Source organism: Budorcas taxicolor, chromosome 2 (assembly GCF_023091745.1).
Source record: "Budorcas taxicolor isolate Tak-1 chromosome 2, Takin1.1, whole genome shotgun sequence".
Classification (NCBI taxonomy): Eukaryota; Metazoa; Chordata; class Mammalia; order Artiodactyla; family Bovidae; genus Budorcas; species Budorcas taxicolor.
The window spans coordinates 165,336,121-165,362,395 of record NC_068911.1 but is presented as its reverse complement, the minus strand read 5'-3'; the positions used below and the strand labels follow the sequence as shown (position 1 = coordinate 165,362,395).

Here is a 26,275-nt window from a genome sequence, read left to right as displayed (position 1 = left end):
ATTTATTAAAATGTGTCCTTCAGTAATATGTTAGCATACATACAATATACACACATACATCTGTACACCCTTTGACACACCTCACGGATTGCCACCGTAAGTTTAACCAATAAATTAAAACTAAAAAAGGGTCGGGGGGGGGGCGAAGGAGATGTGGGGATGCGTGGAACTAAGGGCAAAATTTCCATGTTTCATCTGGTAAGAAACTGCAAATGTCTCAGAATTTCCCTGGGGAAAACCTGTGACCAGAGAATCTCTGAAATAAAAGTACAGAAATCCCTGCCCCCCCAAAAGATTCCAAAAGATGCAGTTACAAGTGTGCTTCTCAGAACAGGAGCATTCATTCCACTTCATACTCTGGCTTCTGCATCTTCTGGCCTCAAGATAGTCTTGCCCTCAGGTGGGGCAGAGAGGTTCATATGGGCACTTGGGCTTGGTGCACCGGGGGCTCTGGGTGTTGAGGGGCAGGCTGCGGCTTGGGAGCGAGGGGAGCCACACTCATCTGAGGTGATGTCTGGCACGTCATCTGACTGTGTATCAGAGCTCTCAAGGTCACTGCGGATGCTCTCGGGCTGGGCCAGGCTGATGTCCCAAGGCTTGCTGGCCAGGCAGTCTTTCTGTTCACAGCTTTGGTGTTTGCAGGGGGGGTCCTCTTCACCGTGGCCACTGCTGCCAGCACCGCCACCACTGCCTTCTTCTTCGTTCTCCACCATCTGTGCATGAACATGGAGTGAGTCCTCTGTGCTGCTGCCACTCACTAGCTGATAGTGACTTGGTTTGGCTTCAATGTCCACTTGGATTTCCATATTGTTGCATTCTCTGTGGAGACAAAATCCACTTTGCTGAATCATGCATGGGTCATGCTACACCTGTTGGTAAAAGCAGTTTGTGGGTTCAGGATTAGAAAGTCCAAAGAAATAGGTAAATAGTAGACTAGAGAGCTCACTTTTAGAGATAATAAAATTTAATCTAGTAATCAAATAAGGTGGAGAAGAACAATGAGATCTCCTTGCTGATTTAAAATATGCATGCAAACATCTCTGACAACTTATTTTTTTAATTTTTACTGGAGTATAGCTGATTTACAATGCTGCATTAGTTTCTGCTGTACTGCAAAGTGAATCAGTCATCCCTATACACACAGCCACTCTTTTTAAAGATTCTTTCCCCACATAGGTCATTATAGAATATTGAGAAGAGTTTCCTGTGCTATATATCCTTATTAGTTATTCTGCCAATTTCTTTAAACAACTAAAAATGAGCTTCCAAAATTCAACTAAGGATCAGAACCTCACACTATCTTCCTCAAAATATTAAAGTGAAAGAGTCACAGCTTTTTACTTCTCTGCTACAATGAGAAGAAACCAGAATCTCTCCAGTAGGGAGTGCTGTAATCACACCATACCAGATACACTAGCTTCTCAAAAATAGAGAAATAGGCTACAGGAGCCACATCAAGCAAGGATCAAGGTAAGAACAGAAACCACAGAGCCATAAACATCAGTGAATACCCATCTAGCTTGTTAAGTTCCATGTGAATAATTACACTGTTGCAACAGCCAAAAAAAAAAGGAAGAAAAAACCTCTAAAAATCAAGTGCTAACAGAAGAATCAATCAAGAGATGCCAAACACTCCCATACCAAGAATGTGCTCAATGAATCCACAGGGTATACACACCATGTATCCCACTATATGGTACATAGAGCCCTAACATGAGGCATTGAGCTTCGAAGGCCAAAACTCAACCAAAAATGCAACTTCTCCTAGGCATCTGACTGTTCACATACCTGTCCTGTGGGTTGTAGGAACTGATTATGGAACCGGCCATAGCACGAGTGCTTGCGTTGTCACTAATTGCACCAAGACTGGCTGTGTCTTTGGGGAAAATTTCCTTTTGGACATCGGCTTGGACTTCTAACCTGTGTAAAGAGGGGACATTTAAGTTAATATGAGACCTGGGTATTTCAAGACAGTCTGCTTCCTGGCACATGCCACTTACATTATTCTCTTGCAAATTGAGTTGATCTGATCGTCTCCAAATGCCAAATAGCTCAAAGAGATGCCCACACATTTTCTCTCTTTAAGTTATCTTTTGAAATCGTCCCCTCCTTTCCATCCCCACTGCTACTGCTTAACTTCAGGCTCTCAACAGCTCCCACGTGGGTAACTGCAATTGTGCTGTCTCCAGTAGCCGTAAGTTCAAGTCAAACAACTTTCAGATCAGTGCCAAAGTGGATAATAACCTAATTACTCTAACAGCCCCTCTCTCGGCTCCCCCTTGCCATTAGGCATTTAAGGTCTACCTGATCTGCCTCCAAGCTGTCTCCAGTTCCACCTCTTACCACAGATCCTAAATCCTAATCACATTGGATTTTTTCCCCTTACACACCTATACACATTTTATACCTCTCTGACTTTGCATATGCTAGTCCCTCTCTTTGAAGTTTTCTTTCTCTATGTGACAAATTCATACTCAGTTCTTAACAACAAGGAAGCATTATCTCCCTTCCTTCTTCCGTCAAACCACTTTCTGCAAAGTGCTCCACAGCAACTACCTACTTATTAAATCAATTTACACATCTCTTTCACCCTCAGTTGTGAGCTCCAAAAGAGGAGAGGCCACGTCTCTTTTACACTTTACCCTCCATGTCTTGCAGGTACTAGGAACTTAAACATTCAGCAATCAAATCACCCCCAGGCTATGAGCTTAAAGGACACATAAGTCAACCTCCAACGGCAGCAAACTTTCCCAATGGTGTCTCAGAGGACCCATAGCTTTTCCTATCTTGGCTCCAATATCATTTGGTTGCACATTTAAGTATTTCCTCATAATGGGTTTCACAGTCAAACCCATCTGACTCATTCACTTCCTATAAAAGGCTTTCACAGAACTGGAACAGCTGGCCTGGCTAAGCTGCAGTTTCAGCAAGTCAGTCCCCAATTATGTCTGCTTATTTACAGGGGTGTTGGTTTTAAGAAAGCACAGCAGTGAATTCTCCAGCATGTGGAGGCGGGATCCCCTAACAAGAGAGAACCAGAGTCAGAAGACACCAACAGGTCAGCAGCAGCCTACAGCCGCACATTCAGTCAACCTCCATCCTGCTGTCTGAGTCTCTGCTCTGCTCCTCCAGCCTTAGATGCCCTTCAGGAATGTGCCACAGTCCAGGAAAATGAGGCAGTGCGATGGAAAGTGCACTGAGTCAGAGACCTGGGTCCTAGTCTCAGCTCTGCCATAGATCACTCTCAGAACTGGAAGAGGCCTTTCACAAAGGCCATCTCCTTCAGTGGTTCCTAGAAGCTGGTCTGTGCAATGGCTATGCTAGAATCAGCTGGGGAGAATTTTCAAAACAGAGATTCCTAGGTCCCACTCTGGGAGATTCTAATTTATTAATTCTGGGATAGAGCACTGCAATCTATTTTTAAAAGGCTCCCAAGTGAGTGACACGCATTCAGGTGTGGGATCCAGCCCATCTGCCAACTGTTGCTTGACCTCCTAATAGCCAACTGGCCCTCTGGTCTCACTTCAAATACTTTCAGAGGTACAGAGCTCAATCATCTACTGATATAATCCATTCTTTCTCTGGACTTTATACAGATTTTTCCTACAGTCTCTATAATGAAACAAAATTTGTTTCCCTCTAGCCGCTGCTGAATTATCTTAATCTATCTCCTGGCATGAGGCAGAAGTCTTAATCCTTTTCCGCTTCAAGGCCCTGCAGGTAACTGAAGGCAGCGTCTCCTCTACCTCTGTACCTTGTTTTGTATCACCTCTACCCCTCCTCAGGCCTCTCTTCTCCAGGGCATTCAAGTAACTGCTTCTCACGTAACGTCTGCTATGCTCCTCTGAATGTGCTCTGTTTTATCTACCTGGTGAAACAACCAACCAAATCACAACCATTTCAGTCATAAAGACTTACATATTCTGAACACGTTTATAGAATTGATTTTTCTTATCAAATGGGAATCAGAACAGGAAGGTTATAAGGATCACAGTACCAATAAGCCAACAAGATACAGCATAAATGCTGTTCAACTAAAAGCCAGTGACAATCCTAATGGAGGGCATAGTCTTGGGAATTCTACAAAAAGGCATGCTTCCCCTTTCTAAAAGAGGCAGCCTAACGCAGTAGAGGGAGGATCTGAAGTCAAGATTATTCTTTATATGGAGTTACTATGGTACAGTGGGAAGAAACACAGAACTTTTATGTTGTGTCACTCAACCTTTTTAGCCTGTTTTCTAATTGCAAAAGTTAAAAAAAAAAACCACAAAAACACCATTGATGATTATATTAAAACGAGATGCTATATGAGACATGCCTGGTACAAAGAAATGGCTCAACATGATATGTTACTTCTCATAAGTCCAACTAGTTCTGTCAGAAATCGCTTACCTGCTGTATTTTCCCTTGCCACTAGAAAGAATGCCACCACTCAGTGTGCCCCCCGAGAGGGCTGCAAAGCTGGCTGTTTCGCTGTATGGACCTTGCATAACGCTGAGTCCGTCTGTAGGGCTTCCACTGGTGCTCAGCACACTAGTTAGGCCTTCGATGCTACTTTCCCCAATGCTGGGATTCTTGAGGGCTCGCCAGGCATCTGCCACTGGGGATGGAACCAAACATCACAACTGAAGATGGCACAATATCAAAACAGGGTCTGGGATCTTCTTGCAATGACTCTTCAGAGGAGAGAATAGTCATGTAGAAAAATACTCATTTATTCACTTAATGAATAGCATCTACATGCAGCCACCATGTATCAGGTATTTTCACATATGCTCACATTTAATTTTCCCAAGAAATAGGGACTAGTAACCCCAATTTTAGATGAGGAAATGAAAGCTTAGAACTAAATACCTTATCTATGGTCAGTCACACAATACTGCCATGTGATTCTGAGTCCACTATTCTTTCCATTATGCTATAGATGCCACCTAATCAAACATAAATATTTCCAAATACATTTAGGTCATGTGCTGATTCTAGCAGGAAGTCTGAAAAAATCTCTGGGGATGTCTGTGTCTCAGGCTAGTTAATATGGTAAAGTGGAAACAACATCAAAGCATAAGTCAGAAGACCTGCTACAGTTCCAGGTCTTCAGAAGTTCTTAAACCCATTTAACAGATGTTGAGACAAAGGCTTAAAGAAGTTCCAATTAATCAGGGATAATAACAGCCCTGGTCCTCTCTCTTCAGAGCTGTTATAAAAACCAAGTGAAATAATAACTGTGTAAAGTCTTCTGAAAATTATGAAGTATTGTGCAGATATAAGACTTTATTATACTTATATAATTTACTATTACCAGCATACTTAAGAGTTACTTGGAGTACCTGCCACACAGAGGCAAGTACCAGAGGAATTAACCTAATAACTCTGGAACAAAGAAATGAAAAGCTAAAAATACTTTGCCTCCTATAAAGCTCATTATCCAAAGTAATCCAATGTCAATCTCTCTGTAAAATGTGCTGAATTTTACTGACTTTTATCTTGTATCCCATAAATTCAAAGGGAAATGAAAATTCTTTCACCTGTGATTGGACCATCATCTTCATCAAACTCAATTTTCACTCCCTTCCCATTGGCTGTACTAACTCCACAGCCACCTCCTCGACAGAGAGAAATAGGCACAACCCCATAGACATAAGCCAGCATGATAGGGACGCCAATACCTGGGGAAGAGAAGGAAACACGTCAGCAGGCCATCGGGTTGCAGCTGTCCTGAATTCTCCTTCCCATAGCTGAAGACAGACAAACTACTTTATAAAGGGTTGAAGAAAGACAGAATATGACTGTGCTAAAGAAGCAGCCTCGTCTAACAGAATGATGACTGGACGTGGAATCAGAAAGGCCTGGGTTAGCATCCTGGCTTCAATTTACCAGCCATTACAACCTTGGACATGTCTTCCTCAGGCTACTAACGATCAATGCATGCATAGGGCCCAGCACAGCAAATTTGTATGTTGCTTTCATTTCCCCACTTCCATTCATTGCTGAGATGCTAATCCCAGAACGAATTAATAATCAAACATGAAACAAGTGACTCTGAGGGTTCAGGATCCCTGCCCCACCCCTGAGTGTTAATTCTAAAATCTTACTGCTGTGAAAGGCAGAAAGGCTTAGTTGTTAAGAGCCCAGACTCTTCAGTCAGACTGCCCTGATTCATGTCCCAGCTAACGGGACAACTTACTATACCTTCTGTCACAACTATGCTGTTGTGAGGATTAAATGAATTAATATAGGCAAAACCCTCAGACCTGCTCCTGGCAAATGGAGTTATCTTATTATTATTCTAAAACAAACCCTCATGCCTCCCAAAACACTATGAGGCATTAAGTAAATCAAAATTTTGTTTTGTGGGCATTATAGCAGTGGAGAGGGAAGAGAAAAGGTGAAAAACTAGGCCTTAAAGTAATATCCTTTAATTCAACCTTTTTTTATGTGCCAGATGGAGTTCTAGGTACTAACTTAAGAATAAAAGATCTCAAACTCTGATACTTTGGTGTGGCTGATAATAATAATGAAAGTGAAGTGTTATTTGCTCAGTCATGTCTGACTCTTTGAGACCCCTTGGACGGTAGCCTTCTAGGCCCCTCTATCCATGGAATTCTCTAGGCAAACATACTGGCGTGGGTTGCCATTCTCTTCTCCAGGAGATCTTCCCGATGCGAGGATCAAACCCAGGACTCTCACATTGTGGGCAGGTTCTGTACCATCTGAGCCACCAAGGAAGCTTGATAATAACAACAATAACAGCGCCTACAAGAGTTAACTCCCAAGGTGGGTCTGACATAAAAATGTAGGAGCCTCCAGAGGTGAAACATCTGGCCAGCTGGCTAAACTGTGAAGCCAGAAAGCTGATGGGAGTAGGTGGGGTGGGGTGAGGTCAGGTGGGGGAGGGAGTCGTAGTCTTGGCTAGCTTCTTACCAACGCTAACCGCAGCAATGACAGGGGATGCAATGACCGACAAAGTCACTCCTCCTGTGATCGCCAAATTCCTCTTGTGTTTGGAGGTTTTCCTTCCCTCATACCTGCTATGAATCTAAGAAGAAAGAAAATACCGGTCAGCGAGTTAGGACATCAATCTTTTCGCTGGGGAGAAAAAGGATAAGTAAATATTCCCTTATATGTTATCTATATTAAAACATAGTCCCTCATCTCAAAGAGACATCTTTCTCACATTTTAATCTAACTCAGACCAGGAAGGTATAAACTAATATGAAAAAGTTAATACAAGAAGAGACAACGTAGGGGAGTGAAGTAAGCATTTCACCTTTAAGTCACTGAGACCAAACCAGGCCCAGGATGTTAATAAGAACTTTTAGATCTCTTAGGGGTTTATGAAAATCCATTTAGGAAATTAATGTTATTATTATTCAAGAACCAGTTTGGCTTTCCGGCAGCTCTGAAATATAAGCTCCTCCCCATTTGCTTCAAAACTCTACCAACAGACCTGAAGATGGAACAGGGACAGAACACAACATCTTACCTTCCTACCAACATAAACAGGAATGCCAATGACCATGGCAGGAATGGCAATGCCAGCAATGAGGGAAATCCCCACTGGAGCACCAATCAATGTGCCCAGCTGCCAAAGAATTTTCTTCTTACGGCTCCACGGCTTCTTGCCCCAGAAGGTACAGCCAGAGGGGCTGCAGAGGAAATATGCCAAAGTTAATGTCAATATTACAAATGCTGTGATTGTTACCAGAGAGTTTGATAAGAGCAAGAGCCTTCTTTTCTATAAGAGTGATTAATAGTTATAGGAGGTTATAAGAAATGAATATATTGCATGAGGAGAAACTATTAAGAGTTCTGGCTCTTTAATTTTTTTGTAAACTAAACTTGAAACCTCTTTTCCATTCTTTTCTGCTGAACTCTATCCTCTCTCACCCACCAAAATGAACCTACTTCTTTGTGTGATACTACACAGGAACCTGTCTAGTCTATACACTTGACATCCCATCCAAACATTTTGTATTCTGCAGTGAAGGAACTCTCTTTGATTTGCATAGTTTTCTTGGCATATATAGATACTGCAAATCATTTTCCTAGGATAGGATTTAAAAATATTTCATCACACCCTTTACAACAGTTTCATAGTCTGAGTTTGCTCACTTTTACATTTAGTTGTTCTGAGTCCAGCCATTTTTGTTTACTCCCTGTGTGCTGTCTTTTCTACTAGACAGGGTAAGCAACTTTGAAAGTTAGGGGTCATATCTTATGTACTCCTAGGTCCGTAATAACTGGTATACTGTAAGTACTCAAATGTTTGCTAAATTGGAAATGAAAGTGTTTCATCCACACAATGAATGTTAAATTTGTAAATATTACCTCCTTCAGGACAATATTTCAATGACTACTACATCCAAGGAATTGTAAAAAGGTTAACATCGGCCTTAAGATTCATAATATAGCTTAACAAAATTAGACATGTAAACGAAGTAAAAGTCATAATGTTTATAAAGGAACATGTAAAGAATGTCAGTAAAGAAGAATGAGGCAGAAAAAGCTGGGGGAAGGCATCACAGATGGAATGGCATTTAAAGTGGCTCTTGAAGACTGGATAAGAACTGAACAAGTTGAGATAAAATGAGGTTGCTGGGAGGTGAGGTGATTAGAAGGCATTCCAGGCAAAGGAAAGAACATGAACGGTCAGGGAGCTAACACCACAGAAGAGACACAGATAATCTGGGATATAGTATTTATGAAAGCAAAATGGAAAAAGGTAGAAAGTATACTGGGGCCAGACTGTTAAAAAAAAACCTTAAAAGCCATCCTAAGGAAGTTGAACTCTATCTGGAAGGTAAGGAATACAGTCACTGGAAGTTGCTGAGCTGGAGAAAAACATGATTGGAAGGGTGTTTCAGAGGAAGTTTTTATAGCTTCCTTATGCTGTAATGAGAGGACAGATGATGTCTCTTTGACATCCTTTCCCCTCAGTCAGTAAGAGACGAAGACTACAGATAAAAACAATGGACCTACTGCTTTTATGGTCTTGCTCTCTTACTGATGTCAGAGGGAAGGGTGAGGTGAACTGGGAGAGCAGGACCGACATACATGCACCACTGTGTGTGACACAGATACTAATGAGAAGCGGCAGGACAGCACGGGGAGCTCAGCTTGGTGCCCTGTGACGACCTAGGGGGCTGGGATGGCAGAGGCAGAAGGGACGTTCGAGAGGGAGGGGATGTAAGTGTACATTTTAGCTGACTTATTTACTTCATTGCACAGCAGAGACTAATACAACACTGTAAAGCAATTATACTCCAAAAAAAAAGAGGACACTTTCTCATCTCACCTGAGGTAATGCAAGTCTGAGATCTCTTTCATACAAAGCCAACAGAATTCACAGCCACACACCGCGCAGGTCATATGATTACAGCTTCCATCATTCATCTTGATAATGTAAGCACTGCATCGTGGGCATGGCTTAATGTCGTCTGCTGAGGGGAGGGAGAAAGAATGTGTAGAAAAATACCCTTACTTAAACCTAGTTTGGTTTTATTATTCCCAGGAGTATGCATAAGAAATAAGACAGTCAAGAATTCCTGACTGAGAACTCCAGATTGCGCAACCCACTTCGCTGGAAGGCTGGCTACGTCTAGACCTCAGGAAATTTCATAAAACGGATCCTGTCTCCTATTGAGCTGCCTATCCCCCAAACTGGCATCGTCAACAGCACGTGAGCCATACTCTGAGCAAAGAGACTTCCCTAGAGAGAAAGATGGTTCCAAGAAAAATGGAATTTCAGCAGTCAATAGGCTGGCAGAATGAAAAGCACAGTTCCACAGGAAGAACAGTCTATAGCCTGGATTTGGCTTTAAGTCTTGAAAAATCTTAGTTCAGGAAACTCCTTTCACAGGTTCAACAAGTATTACTGCGGTTTGTTGTTAATACAATCCACAGCCTCTTGCCATGATACTTTAAAATTCAAAACCTAAAAACAACTATCTGTGCTAAGTAGCATACACCTGGTAATTTTCACAGCAAGCTAGGAACTAACCTATTAAAAACAAAAAGGAGATTAGGTTGTGCCAGGAAAAAGTGAATGGTAAATCTTTCCTTCCAGCTTCTCTCAAATGACAACAGTGAAATAAAGCACATTTATAAAAGGTAGTAAGCCCACTGACATTTTAAAATAGGTTTCCTTTGACATGTCAAGATTGAAACTGAATGTGTGATATTCCTTCTTTTAAGGTTAATCATTAATCCATACCAACTTCGCTTGCTTTCCTCAAATCTGTACCCTACTTGCAAAAACAGTGATGTACTTAAAGCTAGTAGGAAAACAGTATAGGTTTAATACTAAATGTCTTTCTGCTCACGATGAAAGGACTGAAAAAGCCCCTAGCAAAAGTACCTAACTGCTCTCCAATCTGAGACATATTACTAAGAAGGTAGAAACTACAGAATTCAGTTTTACTTTATTCCAATTCACCTGGGTTGGACAGCCTATAAACGGCTAGAGAGAGAAGCTACATATTAAATATACTATTGAGAGTATTACCAAATAGTTTCTGCTTTCTAATCCTTGAGTCATACATTAAGGTAATCTCTCCCAACCTTGGGCTCACATTATGAAATATCAAATAAAGAGACAAATGAGACTATGCCAACTTATACCTGGTCCAGATTCTTGTCCATAACTAAGACCTGAAGTGTGCTTGGTGCGGACTCGCAACGTCTGTGCCCTCTGCTGACGGGCCATATCGCATGTCTGATTTGGATGCCATATTTGCTTGCAGTGGTAACAGAACTCAGTCTGGCAGCCTTCCCTCTCACAGGTCAGCTTTGGGCAGCTGGCACAGCCATAAGCAATGACTGCATACCTGGGTAAGGAAATAGGACAAGATATAAATAAGCTAAGACATTATGCATTGGTTCCAGTGGGGTAACACTGTTTGGTGTCCCCCACCAGTTCATATGGTATAGAGGAAAGAACACACATATGTGTAACACGCATGCATATTCTGTGTGAGAAAGTTCCAACCAGAATTTGAACCCATGTCCCCTGCAGTGGAAGCACAGAGTCTTAACCATTGGACTTTCAGCCTGAATTCCTAGCATGTATTCAGTCATAGTTTAAGCTGCTTTGGGAACAGTTTGTCATAGCAAGTTTCATAAATAAGGGTACAAAACTATTTCCTTTTGATGGTTTGCTATATTTAGAGAAATCAGGATTTGTTTAAAGGACAGAACATTTGTATAATAAAGAACAACAGAAAAAACTAAAGCAAGTATACTTTTTAAAAAACTGTGGTATAGTTCATGTGCAATATTATATGTTTCAGGTGTACAACAATGATTCACAACTTTTAAGCTATATTCCATTTATAGTTATAAAATTTTGGCTATATTCCCTGTGTTGTACTATGTATCCCTGTAACATTTTTATATATAGTAGTTTGTACCTCTTAACGCCCTACCCCTATCTTGTCTGTCCCATAACCCTCCCCTCTCCCCCACAGGTAACCGCTAGTTTGTTCTCTATATCTGTGTGTCTGTTTTTTTAGTAGTCACTAGTTTATTTTTTAGATTGCACATATAAGTAATATCATCTATATTTTTCTTTCTCTGGCTTATTTCATTTAGCATAATATCTTCTGGGTCCATCCATGTTGTTGAAAATGGCAAAATTTAATTTTTTTATGGCTGAGTAGCATTCTAATGTATACGTACACCATATTTTTAAAATCATTCATCTGTTGATGGACACTTACGTTGTTTCCATATCTTGAAAGTGAAAGTGAAAGTCACTCATTTGTGTCTGACTCTTTGTGACCCCATGGACTATACAGTTCACAGAATTATCCAGGCCAGAATACCAGAGTGGGTAGCCTTTTCCTTCTCCAGGGATCTTCCTAACCCAGGGGTTGAATCCAGGTCTCCTGCATTGCAGGCAAATTCTTTACCAGCTGAGCCACAAGGGAAACCCAAGAATACTAGAGTGGGTAGCCCATCCCTTCTCCAGCGGATCTTTCCAACCCAGGAATTGAACTGGGGTCTCCTGCATTGCAGGCAGATTCTTTACCAACGGGGCTATCAGGGAAGTCTTATATCTTGGCAACTGCATATCTTGGCAACTTTCATATTTTGGCAACAGCAAATAATGCCGTTATAAATGCTGCTATTAAGGTGCATGTATCTTTTTCAATTAGTGTTGGGTGTTTTTATGTTTTTGTTTTTTCAGATAAATACCCAGGAATGGAATTGCTGGATTCCAGGGGCTTTGCAGGTGGCACTAGTGGTAAAGAACCTGCCTGCCAATGCAGGAAACAAGAGACACAGGCTCCATCCCTGGATCGGGACGATCCCCTGGAGGAGGGCATGACAACCCACTCCAGTATTCTTGCCTGGAGAATCCCATAGACAGAGGAGCCTGGCGGGCTACAGTACATAGGGTCACACAGAGTTGAACATGACTGAAGCAATTTAGTATGCACGCACACATGGTAATTCTATTTTTAATTTTTGGAGAAATCTCCATACTCTTTTTCATAATGGCGACACCAATTTACATTGCCACCAATGGTATATGAGGGTTCCCTTTTCTCTGCATCTTTGCCAGCATTTGTTATTTGTGGCCATGCTGATGATAGCCATTCTGATAGGTGTGAGATAACATCTCACTGATTTTAATTTGCATTTCTCTGATGATTAATGAATGATGCTGAGCATCTCTTCATGTGACTTGGTCATTTGTATGTCTTCTTTGGAAAAATGTCTATTCAAGTCTGCCCATTTTTCAACTGGACTGTTTGTTTTTGTTTTTTTGATGTTGATTTGTATGAGCTGCTTATATATTTTGGATATTAACTCCTTATCACTCATATCATTAGAAAATATCTTCTCTCATTCAGTAGGTTGTCTTTTTGTTTTGTCAATGGTTTCCTTTGTGGTACAGAAGCTTTTAAGTTTAATTAGGTCCCTTATTTTTTTTGGCTGTGCTGAGTCTTTGTTGCTGTGCACAAGCTTTCTCTAGTTGCGGTGAGTAGAGGCTCCTCTTCACGGCGGTTCAGGGGCTTCTCATTGTGGTGGCTTCTTTTACTGCAGAGTACACTCTCCAGGGCATGGGCTTCAGGAGTTGTGGTATGTGGGCTCAATAGTTGCAGCTCACAGGCTCAAGAGCTTGGGCTCAGCAGTTGTAGCAAGTGGGCTTAGTTGCTCCTGGGCATGTGGAATTTTCCGGAACCAGGGATCAAACCCATGTCCCCCGCATTGGCAGCTAGATTCTTATCCACTGTACCACCAGGGAAGTCCAAGGATCATTAATTTTTGCTATTGCCTCTGCTTTAGGAGATAGATCAAAAAAAATATTGCTACAATTTATGTCAAACAGTGTTCTACCTATATTTTCTTCTGGGAGTTTTATGATTTCAATACTTTTTCAGGTTTCACAGTGAAGTTGACCTCATGACAGACTGAGAGACAATTGAAAGCTCATTTTATCTTTCCATAATTTTTTCCAACTTGAATGTACACCTTGAAATATCTTCTTTCTTGACAGGTTCCAGAATCCAAGAATACCACTCATCAGTCTTATTAATCAACATGGAATATGGCAATTATTTCCTCCTAATCCCTTGTGATACATATTCTTAGTTATGAAACACAATTCAGAATCTATCAGCACCAACCAGCATTAACTAAGTTTCTTACAATTCATGTTTATTTACCAAGAATTATTTTCCTACAAATAATCCAATGTATTTATAACTATTAGCCTTTCTAACTCTAAAAATCTCGACTAAATGCACAGGCTACCCTAGTAAGTGGATGCATTTAAAATAAGAATTTTTTAAAAAAGTAATTTAAACAAACAAAGAAGGGAAGACAGCAGTAGTGAAAGTTCAAACAATTTTTAAACAAGTCAATGATTGCAGGCTTGGTGTTGTCATTCCCTATTCCATGCTCTCCTCCAATAGCCAAAGACCTCAAACAACTTAAAAGAATAACAGCATTTTCTTAGATCTATTTTACAGTTTGCTTATTTGATTGTACACTAGATATTTATGACAGCAACTTAAGTTCCAGGCTTATCATAGATTCTGCAAATTGATTTGAGAATGACACTGAAAATATCAATGATAAGGTTTCATCTATGTTATATAATACAGGCTGTATTAAAATGCTTTTCAGAAAGAGCAAAGTGAATTCAATGTATAAATGCAAATGATTCATATCCTGTAGGAGTTCTGAGCAAATTTATCCCACCTAGTTGCAAAATAACTACTAAAGATAAACAACATTTTTCCTGAAGAAAGTGATTTGCTTGCTATTTTGTGTTAAATAAGAAAGGTACTAGGTGATCTCAGAAAAAAGTATTAAGTCAACTTCAGACAAGACAATACAAATTAAACAGATTGCCAGTCAGGAAGCCTTTGAACATTTCATGATACATTTCTACCTCCAATAGTGGGAGTAATATTTATTAACAGATTTTTCTCTTTTTTTAAAAATAAAGAACATGTGATAGGACTGACAATATCAATTTTGGGTGTGGAATTTTGAAGGAAGTAAAATAACCTCAAATACTCATGAACCTACAGCAACCTACTATTGTGACACAGAATTACTCAGGGCACGAGACCTGGCATTCCGGTTTGGGGTGCCTGGTCTAGGCTCTTTGCCCCTGACTCATACTGCATGACACTGAGCTAATTAAAATCTCCAAACTTTAGATTCTATCCCTAAAATGGAAGTATTGGTGCTTGCCACTTTCAAGTGTAACCAAACATGTTTTAAAATTGCATTTGAGATCTTGCCCTGAAAGTTATGGTATAAATATATAGCACATGTTGTCATACTTCCTGGCCTTTGCATATTCTATTCTTTTCTGCCTTGAAATGCCCTTTGCTTACTTCTTGCCCTGGCAAATACTAATCAGTTTAAGAACCAGCTCAAATGTCATCCTTTCTATAAAATCCACTTAACCTTTCCAGGCAGTTGGTTGCCCACTTCCTGTCTGTGCATAATTACTTCACAATACTTAACAGTACTTCGCAATACTTATACAGTAAATATCTGTTTATATGTATGCTTCTCCCAGCCAGACTAGGCAAGGAAAAATACCAACCATTTTTTAATCTCCAGGGTCTAACACACTGATTCATGCTTAAAACACCTGTTTTGAAGGAATGATATAGAGACCCTCTCCTCTTTGGGTTTTTTATTTTACCCAGGTCATCTAGCTCTTCTCTTGGGCCATTACATTTCCCTAAAGCAATCTTTTAAACTTATCTATGTATCTATTGGTTTTCTATATGCCAATTACTATAATTTAATCATAAAATTCTGTATAAGCCCTTTTGAGGAGTAAATTCCTAAATTCTGAATAGGGCAATCTCCTACCCTAGGTAGTCAAAAAAAGAAAAGAGAGGAAAAAAAAAAAACTATTTTGTTCTTTCTCTTCTCTGGCCTACATTGGAATCTCTCTCCTACTCTGCTTTCTTAGCTCAACAGAGCATTCAGGTTTGCTAATTAGAAGCTAAAAGTAAGGTCTAGGAAATTACATGATGCTAAGAAAACAGAAGCATCCTTTCTCCCTCTTAAGTTCATACAACTTATTAATTTTGTCAATTTGCTATCTTCAGAAACATTATAATGTGACAGGCTAGAACACAACAATACCTTACTCTGGCCTAGGGGGTGGAAATCCCATTAGCATAAATTTGATTAAGTGCCAACAAATCCTGGTAGTTAAAGAAATGTGTTCCTATATTATGTCTATACTTCACTGTTCCAGGCCAAGTAACTTCATTTACAAACAGACTCTGAACATATATAAGGGTGGATGACACAGGCCAAGTGAGCCACACTATCACTATCTTCCTTTTTACTGCCCTAGTTCAAAACCATGTCATCTCTTGAACAGACAACTGCAAGACTATCTGGTCTGCTTATTCCCTACTCCAATCCAAATTCCAGTACCAAAAGTTTATCTATCATGATGTTACTCTTTTGCTTAAAATCCTTCAAAAAACAAAAAGAAAGAAAAAAGTCCTTCAAATCTATACTTCTTTGCATGGCACACTTAGACCTACCAATTTGAATCCAGTCTACCTTTACAGATCAAGCTCAAGTCACTTCCCAGATCATGCTCCCCATATTGCACATCCAGAGGCAAACCAAACTAGACTGCAGACTTAGTCCTGAATTTACATACCTCCAAGCATTTGCTTATAACATTCTGGTTTAAGACACCTAATTTTCTCTACCCTCATCTTTGTTTGAAGTGAAGTCGCTCAGCTGTGTCCGACTTTTTGCGACCCCTTGGATTGTAGCCTACCAGGGTCTTCCATCCATGGGATTCTCCAGGCAAGAGTACTGGAGTGGGTTGCCATTTCCTTCTCCAGGGGATCTTCCTGACCCAGGGATCGAACCCGGGTCTCCCACATTGTAGACAGATACTTTTACTGTCTGAGCCACCATAAATTTCTACTCATATTCTTCAAGCCCTGATTAGGTATCACCTCCTCCATGAAGTCTTTAGTGACACAATCATGCAAAACCTTTCATCTGTCTTCTAAGAACACCTGTATTTTCTTCAATACCTATTACACTGCATTTATAACTATCTATCTGTCTCCTCCACCAGGCCAAACACCCTGTCAAGAGGACCATGTCTAAGTCCTTTTGGCAATACTCAGAACTCACCTAAGGTTCAACACCATATGATTCTGAAAAGGACCACTGATTACCTGTCTGTCCTCTTCTTGCCCACCCTCCTCTAATCTGTTTCTCTTCTCAAAACTGTGGTGTTTGTATTCTTTACCTCCCTTATCAAAAATTTAACTACTCATCCCATTCTTCCGGGACCTAATTGAAAGACTTTGTTCAGAGTTGTAGAAAAAGTTGGAACACAGATATCTTAGTCTAGAGGAGCTCTCAATTTACTCAGAGCAGAAGATTTAGTGTTAAATAAGGACACTAACAGAAGATACTAACAGGCCAGAATAACTGTTAAAGGAGCTTAGAAAACTACAAACAACGAAAGTTTCAGGTCTGCTTTAAAGATGTCATCAAAAAACAAACAAAAACAAACATGTTTCCTGGTGATCTAAGTTTAGGGACATTATATTAGATTGAAGATTTACCCTGTGTATTAGCATTAACAAGATTTACAGTGTATATTAGAATTGTTTAAAGGGTCTAAGGAGCTCAGAAATAAGAGTTGCTTTATTTTGTTCAATCCAACATTTCCCAAGCTTATTCAATGCCAACACATTTTTCTTTTCAATAATGCCTATACCTTGAGAAATACTGATGTAAGTGAAAAATAGAAAATAAGATCAAAAGATGGTTGAAAACCATAAAGGCTCTTAAATCATAAGGATAGATCATATAAATAATATGTTCTTAAAGACATAAGAAGTCATCTTATAGGTCAGGTATGAGCAGTTTTAAGCAGGGGACTGATATAAAATGTTCTATTTTAGAATGAATACTTTGGCAAATATGAGAAAGATACGTTGGGCTGGAAGACGATCTAAATGGTGGAGGGTGGCGTTGTAGGAGATACAGAGGTGCGAAAATGGAGATACAGAATTAAATTAAGAGAAAAGATTCAGGAAAGCTTCAGAAAGGATAAATCCTCCCTCACTGACTGAGAAATCTGCCTTGCTCAGGGAGCTTATTCTTCTCTCCTAAATGTATTAGGGACAAACAGAAGCTTCCTGTTTTTAGGATAATTCAGTTCAGTTGTCTAGGAAGGCCAATAGACAATACTACCTTCTGGGAACAGGTATGGACGGGGACTCCGCAGGAGACAAAGGCAGCAATGAGAGGCTGAAGTGGTGGACTGCACAAAGAATTTAGGTCAAGACAGTCTTATCTGCTATTCATCTGTACAGAAGATCTGCCTGCTGTATGCCAGGAAATATTCTGTTTTCTCCTTTGCCAAACCCTGAAGTCTTCTAGGACAAACCTAGACAGCGTATAGTTGAAAAATGTGCATATAGTCAAAGCTGTGGTTTTTCTAGTAGTCATGTTTGGATGTGAGAGCCGGACCATAAAGAAACCCGATTTGATGCTTTCCAACTGTGGTGCTGGAGAAGACTCTTGAGAGTCCCTTGGACAGTTAGGAGATCAAACCAATCAATCCCGAAGGAAATCAACCCTGAATATTCATTGGAAGGACTGGTGCTGAAGCTGAAGCTCCAATATTTTGGTCACCTGATGCAAAGAGTTGACTGAATGGAGAAGACTCTGATGCTGGGAAAGACTGAGAGCAAGAGAAAAAGGCAGGTGACAGAGGATGAGAAGGTTGGATAGCATCACTGACTCCATGGACTTGAGTCTGAGCAAACTCAGGGAGCTAGTGAAGGACAGGGAAGCCTGGTGTGGTGCAGTTCATGGAGTCACAAAGAGCTGGACATGACTAAAGTGACTGAACAACAACAATCTAGAGCTTCTGAAAGGGTTTAAAGACAGGGCACTTGAGAGGAAAACATTATATGTTTACATGATTTGGAGGTTTCTGAAAAGACCCTGTGCTTAAGTAGAGACTCAAAAGGGAAGCAGATCAGTTGTACTATTTCTCAACGGTGAGACACTGGGTCCCACACTTAAACTTCTCTGAACTGCCTTCTCCTTTATCAAATGAGTTTACCACCATCTACCTGCATGAAAATAAATTGAAATTATTTGAATGAAGTTATAGTCTGAAGATTATAAAGGACTATAAAAATGTCAGTTATCTGTATTCTGAACGAATTTTATCTCATTTGAAAGCATTTTTTAAAGGTTATATTTGGTGGGAATTGCCTGGTGGTCCAGTGGTTAAGACTCAGCAGCTTTCACTGCCATGGCCTAGGGTTCGATCCCTGGTCTGGGAACTAAGATCCCACAAACTGTGCATGCACAGCAAAAAAAAGAAAAGAAAGATCACATTTGGTAATATTGTACTCAATAATATTAATGTGAAAGTTTTCCCTCAGAAATTGGTTTCCTTATTTATGAATATAATAAAATTGTATTCAAGTATAGGAAAAGAAAAATTCAAGACTCTATGTTCTAAAAATATTCGTAACAAATAATCTTTTAACATATAGTGCTTTTATCATGAGTAATCACAGTGAAACTAGTGATCACAACTCTGTAAGATCACTCATATTCTCCCCTCACCCCACCAAATAGACACACACACACACACACACACACACACACACACACAGTCAAGAACTTGATAAATTTGGCTGACAGGAACTTGATCTGTGGTCAGTAAGATGATCAGGTATGAGAAGAAACAACTGGAGTCTTAGGCTTCTTCTAGTTCTCATCCATGACTTTTACCTGACCCAAAAGAACAACAGTTTGATTAAAACAAAACAACTATTTTTCTCATGACATTAGCAAGAGATGGCAAAACCACTGGCCATATCTCCACCTATTTGAGAAGTGACAGAAATACAAAGTTACTCCCTGTTTATCTAATATCTTCATCTGAATTCTCAAAACACTCTGAAAATATCAATTAGGCCTCTCAAGTAATGAAAAGATTAGGCCTATTTCAGATAAGAAAACTAAAAGTAGGTAAGAGGCAGTTAACAAGAAGAATCAGAAAAGAAACCAGATTCTAGCCTTTTTGGCTCTCTCAATGTTGTAGGCCACACTTGATGAAATGACCCAAACAGCAGCATCCCCAATAATGCAGATAAGCTTGTGCTTTCTAAAGCTTTGAGAGAAAAGAATACTAGCCTTGGTTGGAATTAACACCAGTGTTCCAAGCCTGGTTCCACCACCCACTAGTTGTATGATCCTAAATAAGTCACTCAATTCATTTAAACTTCAGTTTCCTTATCTGTAAAACTAGATCAAATGTATCTTACAATGTTGCAAGGATCAAATTAAATTACGTATGCCTGACACATGGATACTCAGATGCTAGTTTGCTTGCTCTCCCTACATTTCACCTTCTTTAATTCCCAGATTTAAAAGTTATATTAAAATTGTTATAATTTTTTAACTAATTAAAAAAAACTCTGGATGATAATATGATAGTAATTTAATACTTGATTAATATAAAAATGGCCTAATACTTTAATAACTTCCCAGTCAGGAATGGTGCAGAGTTATCATCAAGATTGTAAGTTAATTCCTGTCCATTTTAATTGATGTGAGCAAAGACAGAGATTGACACAGAGAAATAAAGAAGAAGAGAACTTTCCCAGAAATAAAATGTCAGTGATGCCACATTTCTCAGTTAAAATTCAAGGAAATTCACATCTCAAAGAGGAGATAATATACTATTCCAAAATGAACCAAACAGTGTTCTCTTAGGTAAATATTCCTTTAGTTCAGAAAATAGATCAATACTGTCTGTAAAACTTCAATACCACATAAATTAACCTCTTAAGGCTAGGAAGACTACCAGATCTCCAGATAAAAGCAAACTTTTCCAAGGGCCTACAAGGTTTTTTTCTGATACTTATTATTAATAACTGAAAGTGAAAGTGACCTACCATAGACAAACACCTCAACCTTTGACCACAACATTTCAAAGTAATTTAGAAACCTCATCTCAGTGAGCTTAAATAACACATACATTCTAAACAAGTTTGGCAGAATAGAAAAATAATAAGAAATTAACTCATCTTACCCTCCTAGACACTCTATGACAGCTTCTTTTGAATGAGACAAATAGCAGCATCATGGAAATCATAAAAGAGCCTTGATATATAGGTTATGATTAAAAGCCCTTAGTTCTTTTGAAAGAAAAGAACATACAGCTTTTTACTAGGAGTCCCTAGCCTCTTTTTGTCCTCAAAACATGACACACAAGAATAAAATGATCCCGCGAAGGTCACAGAGCAGGTAATGGCACACTCTGATGTACCTCTTTCCTGCATGCAGTCATTTATGGGATGCTATTATTAACTTATTATTACTGACAGTAACACACAATCAGATTTTAAAAACTAAAGGTTGGGGGCTGGAGGCGCCGGGGGTGGGGTGGGGGGCTTTCCACTGAATTCTCTAGATGGCAAAATCTGGTGGTATTAAGTCTCTGCATTTACACAGTGCAACATCAAGAACTCAAGATTGGAGGAGCTGGGAACCACATTTTCTCTTAATCATATCAACCTCTGGGCATCCTTCTCAGTGCCCCCATTGCCTCTCTGGACAAAGAAAGGGTCTGTCCACTCTACACCCTGCCCAACGCAGCAGTGTAAGGACCACAGGGGTGGCCACACAATAGCCGGGCACAGAAGACACACCACAATGCCCAGGTTGCCCCCCGAGCGCTGCCAGTGAGCTCTCCTTTCCCGCTAGAGCCATTTCAGTCACCTGCATCCCAACTTTCAGCAGTGGTGGTCTCAGCAAAAGTACACCTTCTCCTGCAACGCTGCGAAGTTTGCCCCTAGTCAACTGGACACACCCCTCCAAAGCGCTGCCCTTTCAGAATGATGTCTTATTCCGTCCTTTGCCAGATATCAGCTCCCCATCCTCATTCAGAGATACCCCCTTCCTCTGGAGAGGGGTGTTCGCCGGACCAAAAACAGCCTCTCGCTGCCTCCTGACTTGATGGACAGCTCCCTTCTTACCCAGTGCTCGGCACCTCAAGTCCTCAGGCAGGGGTTGGGCACTGGGTGCGTTCACCTCAAGGGGCTGGGCTTGCCGATGGTTACCGGTTACCAGCCCGCCGTAACTGCCGCCTGGCCTCCCTTCCACTGGTCATCCCTCACCTCTCCCTCCACGCTGGGTGACGGACGGACACACACACACACACACACACGGTGCGTGGAGGACCGCCCCTCGCGGCCGGCCACACGCAGGGTCCAGCCTTCGGCCCCAGGTCCCCTCCACCGCGGCCACCGCCCCAGGGCCACGCCCCCGCGCTCACCCGCAGTCCGGGGCTGGGCACCAGCGGCAGTCGGGGTCCGAGGCCAGGTAGCGGCGCAGCATGAACTCCTCGTACTTGTGCATGAGCGGCGGGTCGGCGAGCAGCAGGCGGATGTCGTGCGGGTTGAGTCGCTCGCTGCACTCGGGGCAGCTGATGGGGACCCGGCTCTCGCTGATCTCCAGGCGCAGGTAGTGGCGGAGGCAGTCCCGGCACGAGCGGTGCGGACAGCTGAGGAGGCGCGGGGCCCGCTCCGGCGGCAGCCGCACCAGGCACAGCGGGCACTCCACCTCCTCCGGGCCCGAGCCACCGCCCTCCGCCGCCTCCTCATCGTTTAACCCGGGCCCCACTGTCGCCGCGGCCTCCGCCTCGGCCTCGGCGGCCGGCTCGGCGGGCAGCGCCTCGGGCGGCGAGGCTTGGGCCGGGGCGGGCGGCGGCGGCGCGGCCGGGGGCGGTGGCTCGGCCTGCGGCTTGGCTCGGGCGCGGCGGCCGCGGGCCGAAGAGGAGAAGACGCTGTGGAAGGTGAGGCGCCGGCGCCGGCCGCCGCTGCGGCACTTGGGGTCGGGCGCAGCCGCGTGTAGAGATGTAGAGCGCGGCGATTCGGAGTCTTTCTCGGAGCCCATGGTCCCCAGAGGCCGAGGGGCGAGGGGCGCCCAGCGCCACCACAGCTCCCGCCTCAGCGCCCCCTCAGCCGGCGCCCGGGCGGCCGCCGCCTCAGCCTCCCTCCCAGAGATAGAAACCAAGCGGTAGCGACGAAGTGGTTATAAAGCCTCCGCCCCGCGCGCCGATGCCCACTGCGCAGGCGCTTCGCGGAGACACCTCACAACCCGCATCGCCCATGCCGGAGGGTGGGGGGGCGCTGGGCGGGGCCGAGCGGGGTGGGGCGCGCTGGGCGTGCTGGGGCGGAGCCCCGCCTCCTCAGAGGGCAGGTGATTCCAGGGCCGCCATCTTGAGAAGAAGGTAACTCAACTAGTTTACTTGGCCTCTTCCGTCAATATCATCGCCCCTAGCCACATCGAACCTGCGGCGGAGTTTTCGGTTTGCCTTTCCTCGTGGTTGGGCCGATTGCTGCTTCCAGCAAATGATATTTTAGTTACTCCATCTGTAAAAAGCCGATGAGGGTAAATCAGATAGTGATTCCCAACTGGTCTACCTTCCAACACATCTTTTGTTGTTTTTTTATTAACCAGTAATTAATAAAGAATATATTCATTGAGCTTCTATTAAATGGAGGCATTACTAGGTGAAACAGACAGGGTCTCCCTATCTGCGAGAGGTTTACAAAATAAAATCCAAATCCCTCAATCTAGCATTCAGTACTTTCTGTGACCTACTAAACTATTCCTAGGTCCACCGCCCATTCTAACCTTCTGGTAGTTTGGTTACTTACAAATTGTGGACGGATGTCCAGCATTTTGGGGGTGCCTGGAAGTGCCTTTCTGCTGATCCCCCACTGCTCTGACAGGGGGAAGACACGGAGTCAGCCTTACAAATGGGAGACAAGCAAGCCGCTTTAACAGCAATGGGAAGGTATCAGGCAGGATTAGACTCAGTTGCAAATAACAAAAGAAAAAAAAAAGGCTTATGATAGAAATTTATTTCTCTCTTCATGAGAAATAATTCATAAAAGTTCAAGGCTGCTCTGCCTTTCTTAGCAATTGGTTTCTAATCTTAAGGTCAACTCATTATTGTCCACATTCCAGACAGTGGGGAGGGAAAAGAGAAGAGAAAGGTACACTCTTTTCCTTTTAAGAAGACTGCCTTTAAAAAAAAAAAAAGGAAGACTGCCTTGAAAGCCTGGCACATTTCTGCTTACATCTCATTAGCCAAAGCGTAGTCACATGGCCATACTGGGATATGTAGCTTTTTAACTGGGCACAATGTGTCCCTAAAAATAGGTGCTCTGTTATTAATAACGATTGGTAGAAACTGTACTAAAAGATAACCGTTTGTCTTTTATGGGTGGTATTAAAACCTTGAGAAAGGTCCTTAGGAATAAACCCTGGGAAACTTCAAACTTTTGAGGTAAAACAGAGGAAGAAGAGCCAGCGAAAGAAACCGAAAAGCAGGGGCTGTGACACAGAGGAAAACTCAAGCTAGTATGATGTCACAGACACCTAGATAAAATGTTTCCAGGGGGAGTGGTCAGTTATGACAAATTCCACTGAGAAGTCAACGCCAATAAGAACAGAGAAGTGATCATTGGATTTAGCAATACCAAAGAGGTCCATAAGGAGGCGAAATGTTCCTCCTCAAGGAGGAAGGAGATTTGGTGCTAGATGGCTAAAACAATTGATTTTTGTATACTGGTCAAAGTATGCTGGGCTCTGCTGCGGTTACAACCTGAATATCTCAATGCTTTAACACATTGGTATATTTCTCCCACTCATACAAAGCCTTCCTATGGGGCAAGGCACTCTCCTGGTCACTCAGAGAGGTCCATGGTACTTTCTTCCTGGGCTCTACCACCTCAACCCAAGGTGTTAAGGATGGCCTCAATAGGGGAAAGAGAGCTGGAGGGGGTGTGTGTGTGTGTGTGTGTGTGTGTACACACGTGTGTTCAGCCATGTCCAACACTTTGCAACCCCATGGACTGTAGCCCACCTGGCTCTTCTGTCCATGAGCTTTTCCAGGCAAGAATACTGGAGTGGGTTGCCATTTCCTACTCCAGGGGATCTTCCCAACCCAGGGATCGAATCTGCATCTCTTGTGTCTCTGGCATTGGCAGGCGGATTCTTTACCACTGTGCCACCTGGGAAGCAGGAGGGTTGTGCAGCAGCAATTAAATACTTCAGCCTGGAAATGACATATGTTACTTCCACTCATAGACTATTAGAACTTGTGACACAGGCTCAATTTAATTGCAAAGGAGGCTGAAAAATGTAGTGGGGAGGCATGTACTATTTATAATAGTAAGTGACATTATCTCAGCCACAGTTCCCTATAATCATCATTGACTCTGTTCTTGGCGACCAATGTCCTGAGCTGTTGGTTGGAGGAGATGTGTGCCTGTTTGTAGGGATGAAAGATGGGGGAGAAGGCTGCTTTGTTCCTTGGGTTAGAGTGTGCTGAAGGACCTGGGGACCTCTGATTCCAGACAGACCCAGCTGGCTTTGAGATGCTTCCTCCTGTGCAGCTGACAGAAACAACTGGCAGAATTGTTGAATAGCTTGCTGAAAAGCTCAACACACCAAATGCTTGCTTATCTTGGCTCTGGTTCTCAAACAAACCCTGCCTCAGCTCAAAGCTGCCACTACCAGTGCTTTGGCAGAAAAGTGACCTCTCATAAATACCACTGGACTTTGCTATGACCCCATTTCTTCTGGGTTTTGTCTCCTGAATCCATCACTCTTGAAGCAAGGGACTAAAGCAATTCCTGTCACTTTTTCCTCTGTGTCTCCACTTGATACAAGCAGAGCAGTGACTCAGGAAGATGACAGGAAAGAGAAGGACTCTCATCTGTTCATTCAGCAAACATGTATTATACTTACTTTGTGGAAGGCTGTTTGCCAACTACTAGGGTCATGGAGATGAACAGTCTAATGGAGTTGTGGACAAGAAAGCTTGTGTCAACACTTCCTCAAAACTTTCTACAGTTCCCACAACCAGCTGCATCTCCTTCCATGCATCTTGCTTCTTTGCAAATGCTAATCCCTCTGCTTGTAATCAGGTTCATTTTCATGGGCATCACCCTCCTTTCTACTTTCAGACTCACCTCCTCTCATGTTCCCAGGATATGATGTAAATAACCCCAGTGTCAATCAAACCTATTATTAGGATGACCACGTGATTTACTGTCCAAACCCAGGACACTTTTGAGAATGAAAAGTGAAAAGTGAAAGTGAAAGTGGCTCAGTCATGTTCAACTCTTTGTGACCCCATGGACTATAGTCCATGGAATTCTCCAGGCCAGAATACTGGAGTTGGTAGCCTTTCCCTTCCCCAGGGGATCTTCCCAACCAACACAGGGATTGAACCCAGGTCTCTAGCATTGCAGGCAGATTCTTTACCAGCTGAGCTATGAGGGGAAAAGCCCCATTTGAGAATGAAAGGGAATGCTATCATCAATTGCTTTGGCTCAACAGGTGTCAATCAATCTGTTCCAGGCAAACTAAAAATTATGGTCGCCCACCTACACCCAACATTGTCATAAAACCTGACACTTAATGCTTTCGTGTCTCAGCCCTTTGAGATGATATTGCTATCCATATATTTTTAAAGTTTTTTTTTAATGTGGACCATTTTTAAGGTCTTTATCAAATTTGTTACAGTATTGTTTCTGTTTTATGTTTTGATTTTTGGCCGTGAGATATGTGGGATCTTAGCTCCCAAGACCCTGGGTTGAACCCACATCCCCTGGATTGGATGAAGTCTTACCCACTGGACTGACAGGGATGTCCCATTGTTATCCCCATTTTTAAGATGAGGAGATAGAGC

General features: G+C 42.2%; 1 protein-coding gene across 3 annotated transcripts; it reads right to left on the bottom strand.

The window, feature by feature from the left end:
* Positions 1-22,556, bottom strand: RNF19B (ring finger protein 19B). 3 transcript variants are annotated; one of them, XM_052635629.1, is made up of 9 exons: positions 21,842-22,556; positions 10,621-10,826; positions 9,296-9,440; positions 7,484-7,646; positions 6,922-7,036; positions 5,526-5,666; positions 4,393-4,600; positions 1,789-1,920; positions 1-819 (listed from the first exon to the last, which is right to left on the bottom strand). In XM_052635629.1, exons 1-9 carry the CDS (start codon positions 22,459-22,461, stop codon positions 351-353), a joined length of 2,199 nt encoding a protein of 732 aa, XP_052491589.1. In that variant the 5' UTR covers positions 22,462-22,556; the 3' UTR covers positions 1-350. The 3 variants fall into 3 exon arrangements, with proteins under 3 accessions (XP_052491589.1, XP_052491590.1, XP_052491591.1); XM_052635630.1 differs by having other exon boundaries at positions 9,296-9,437; XM_052635631.1 differs by having other exon boundaries at positions 687-869; positions 9,296-9,437.
* Between the last annotated feature and the right edge of the window lie 3,719 nt (positions 22,557-26,275).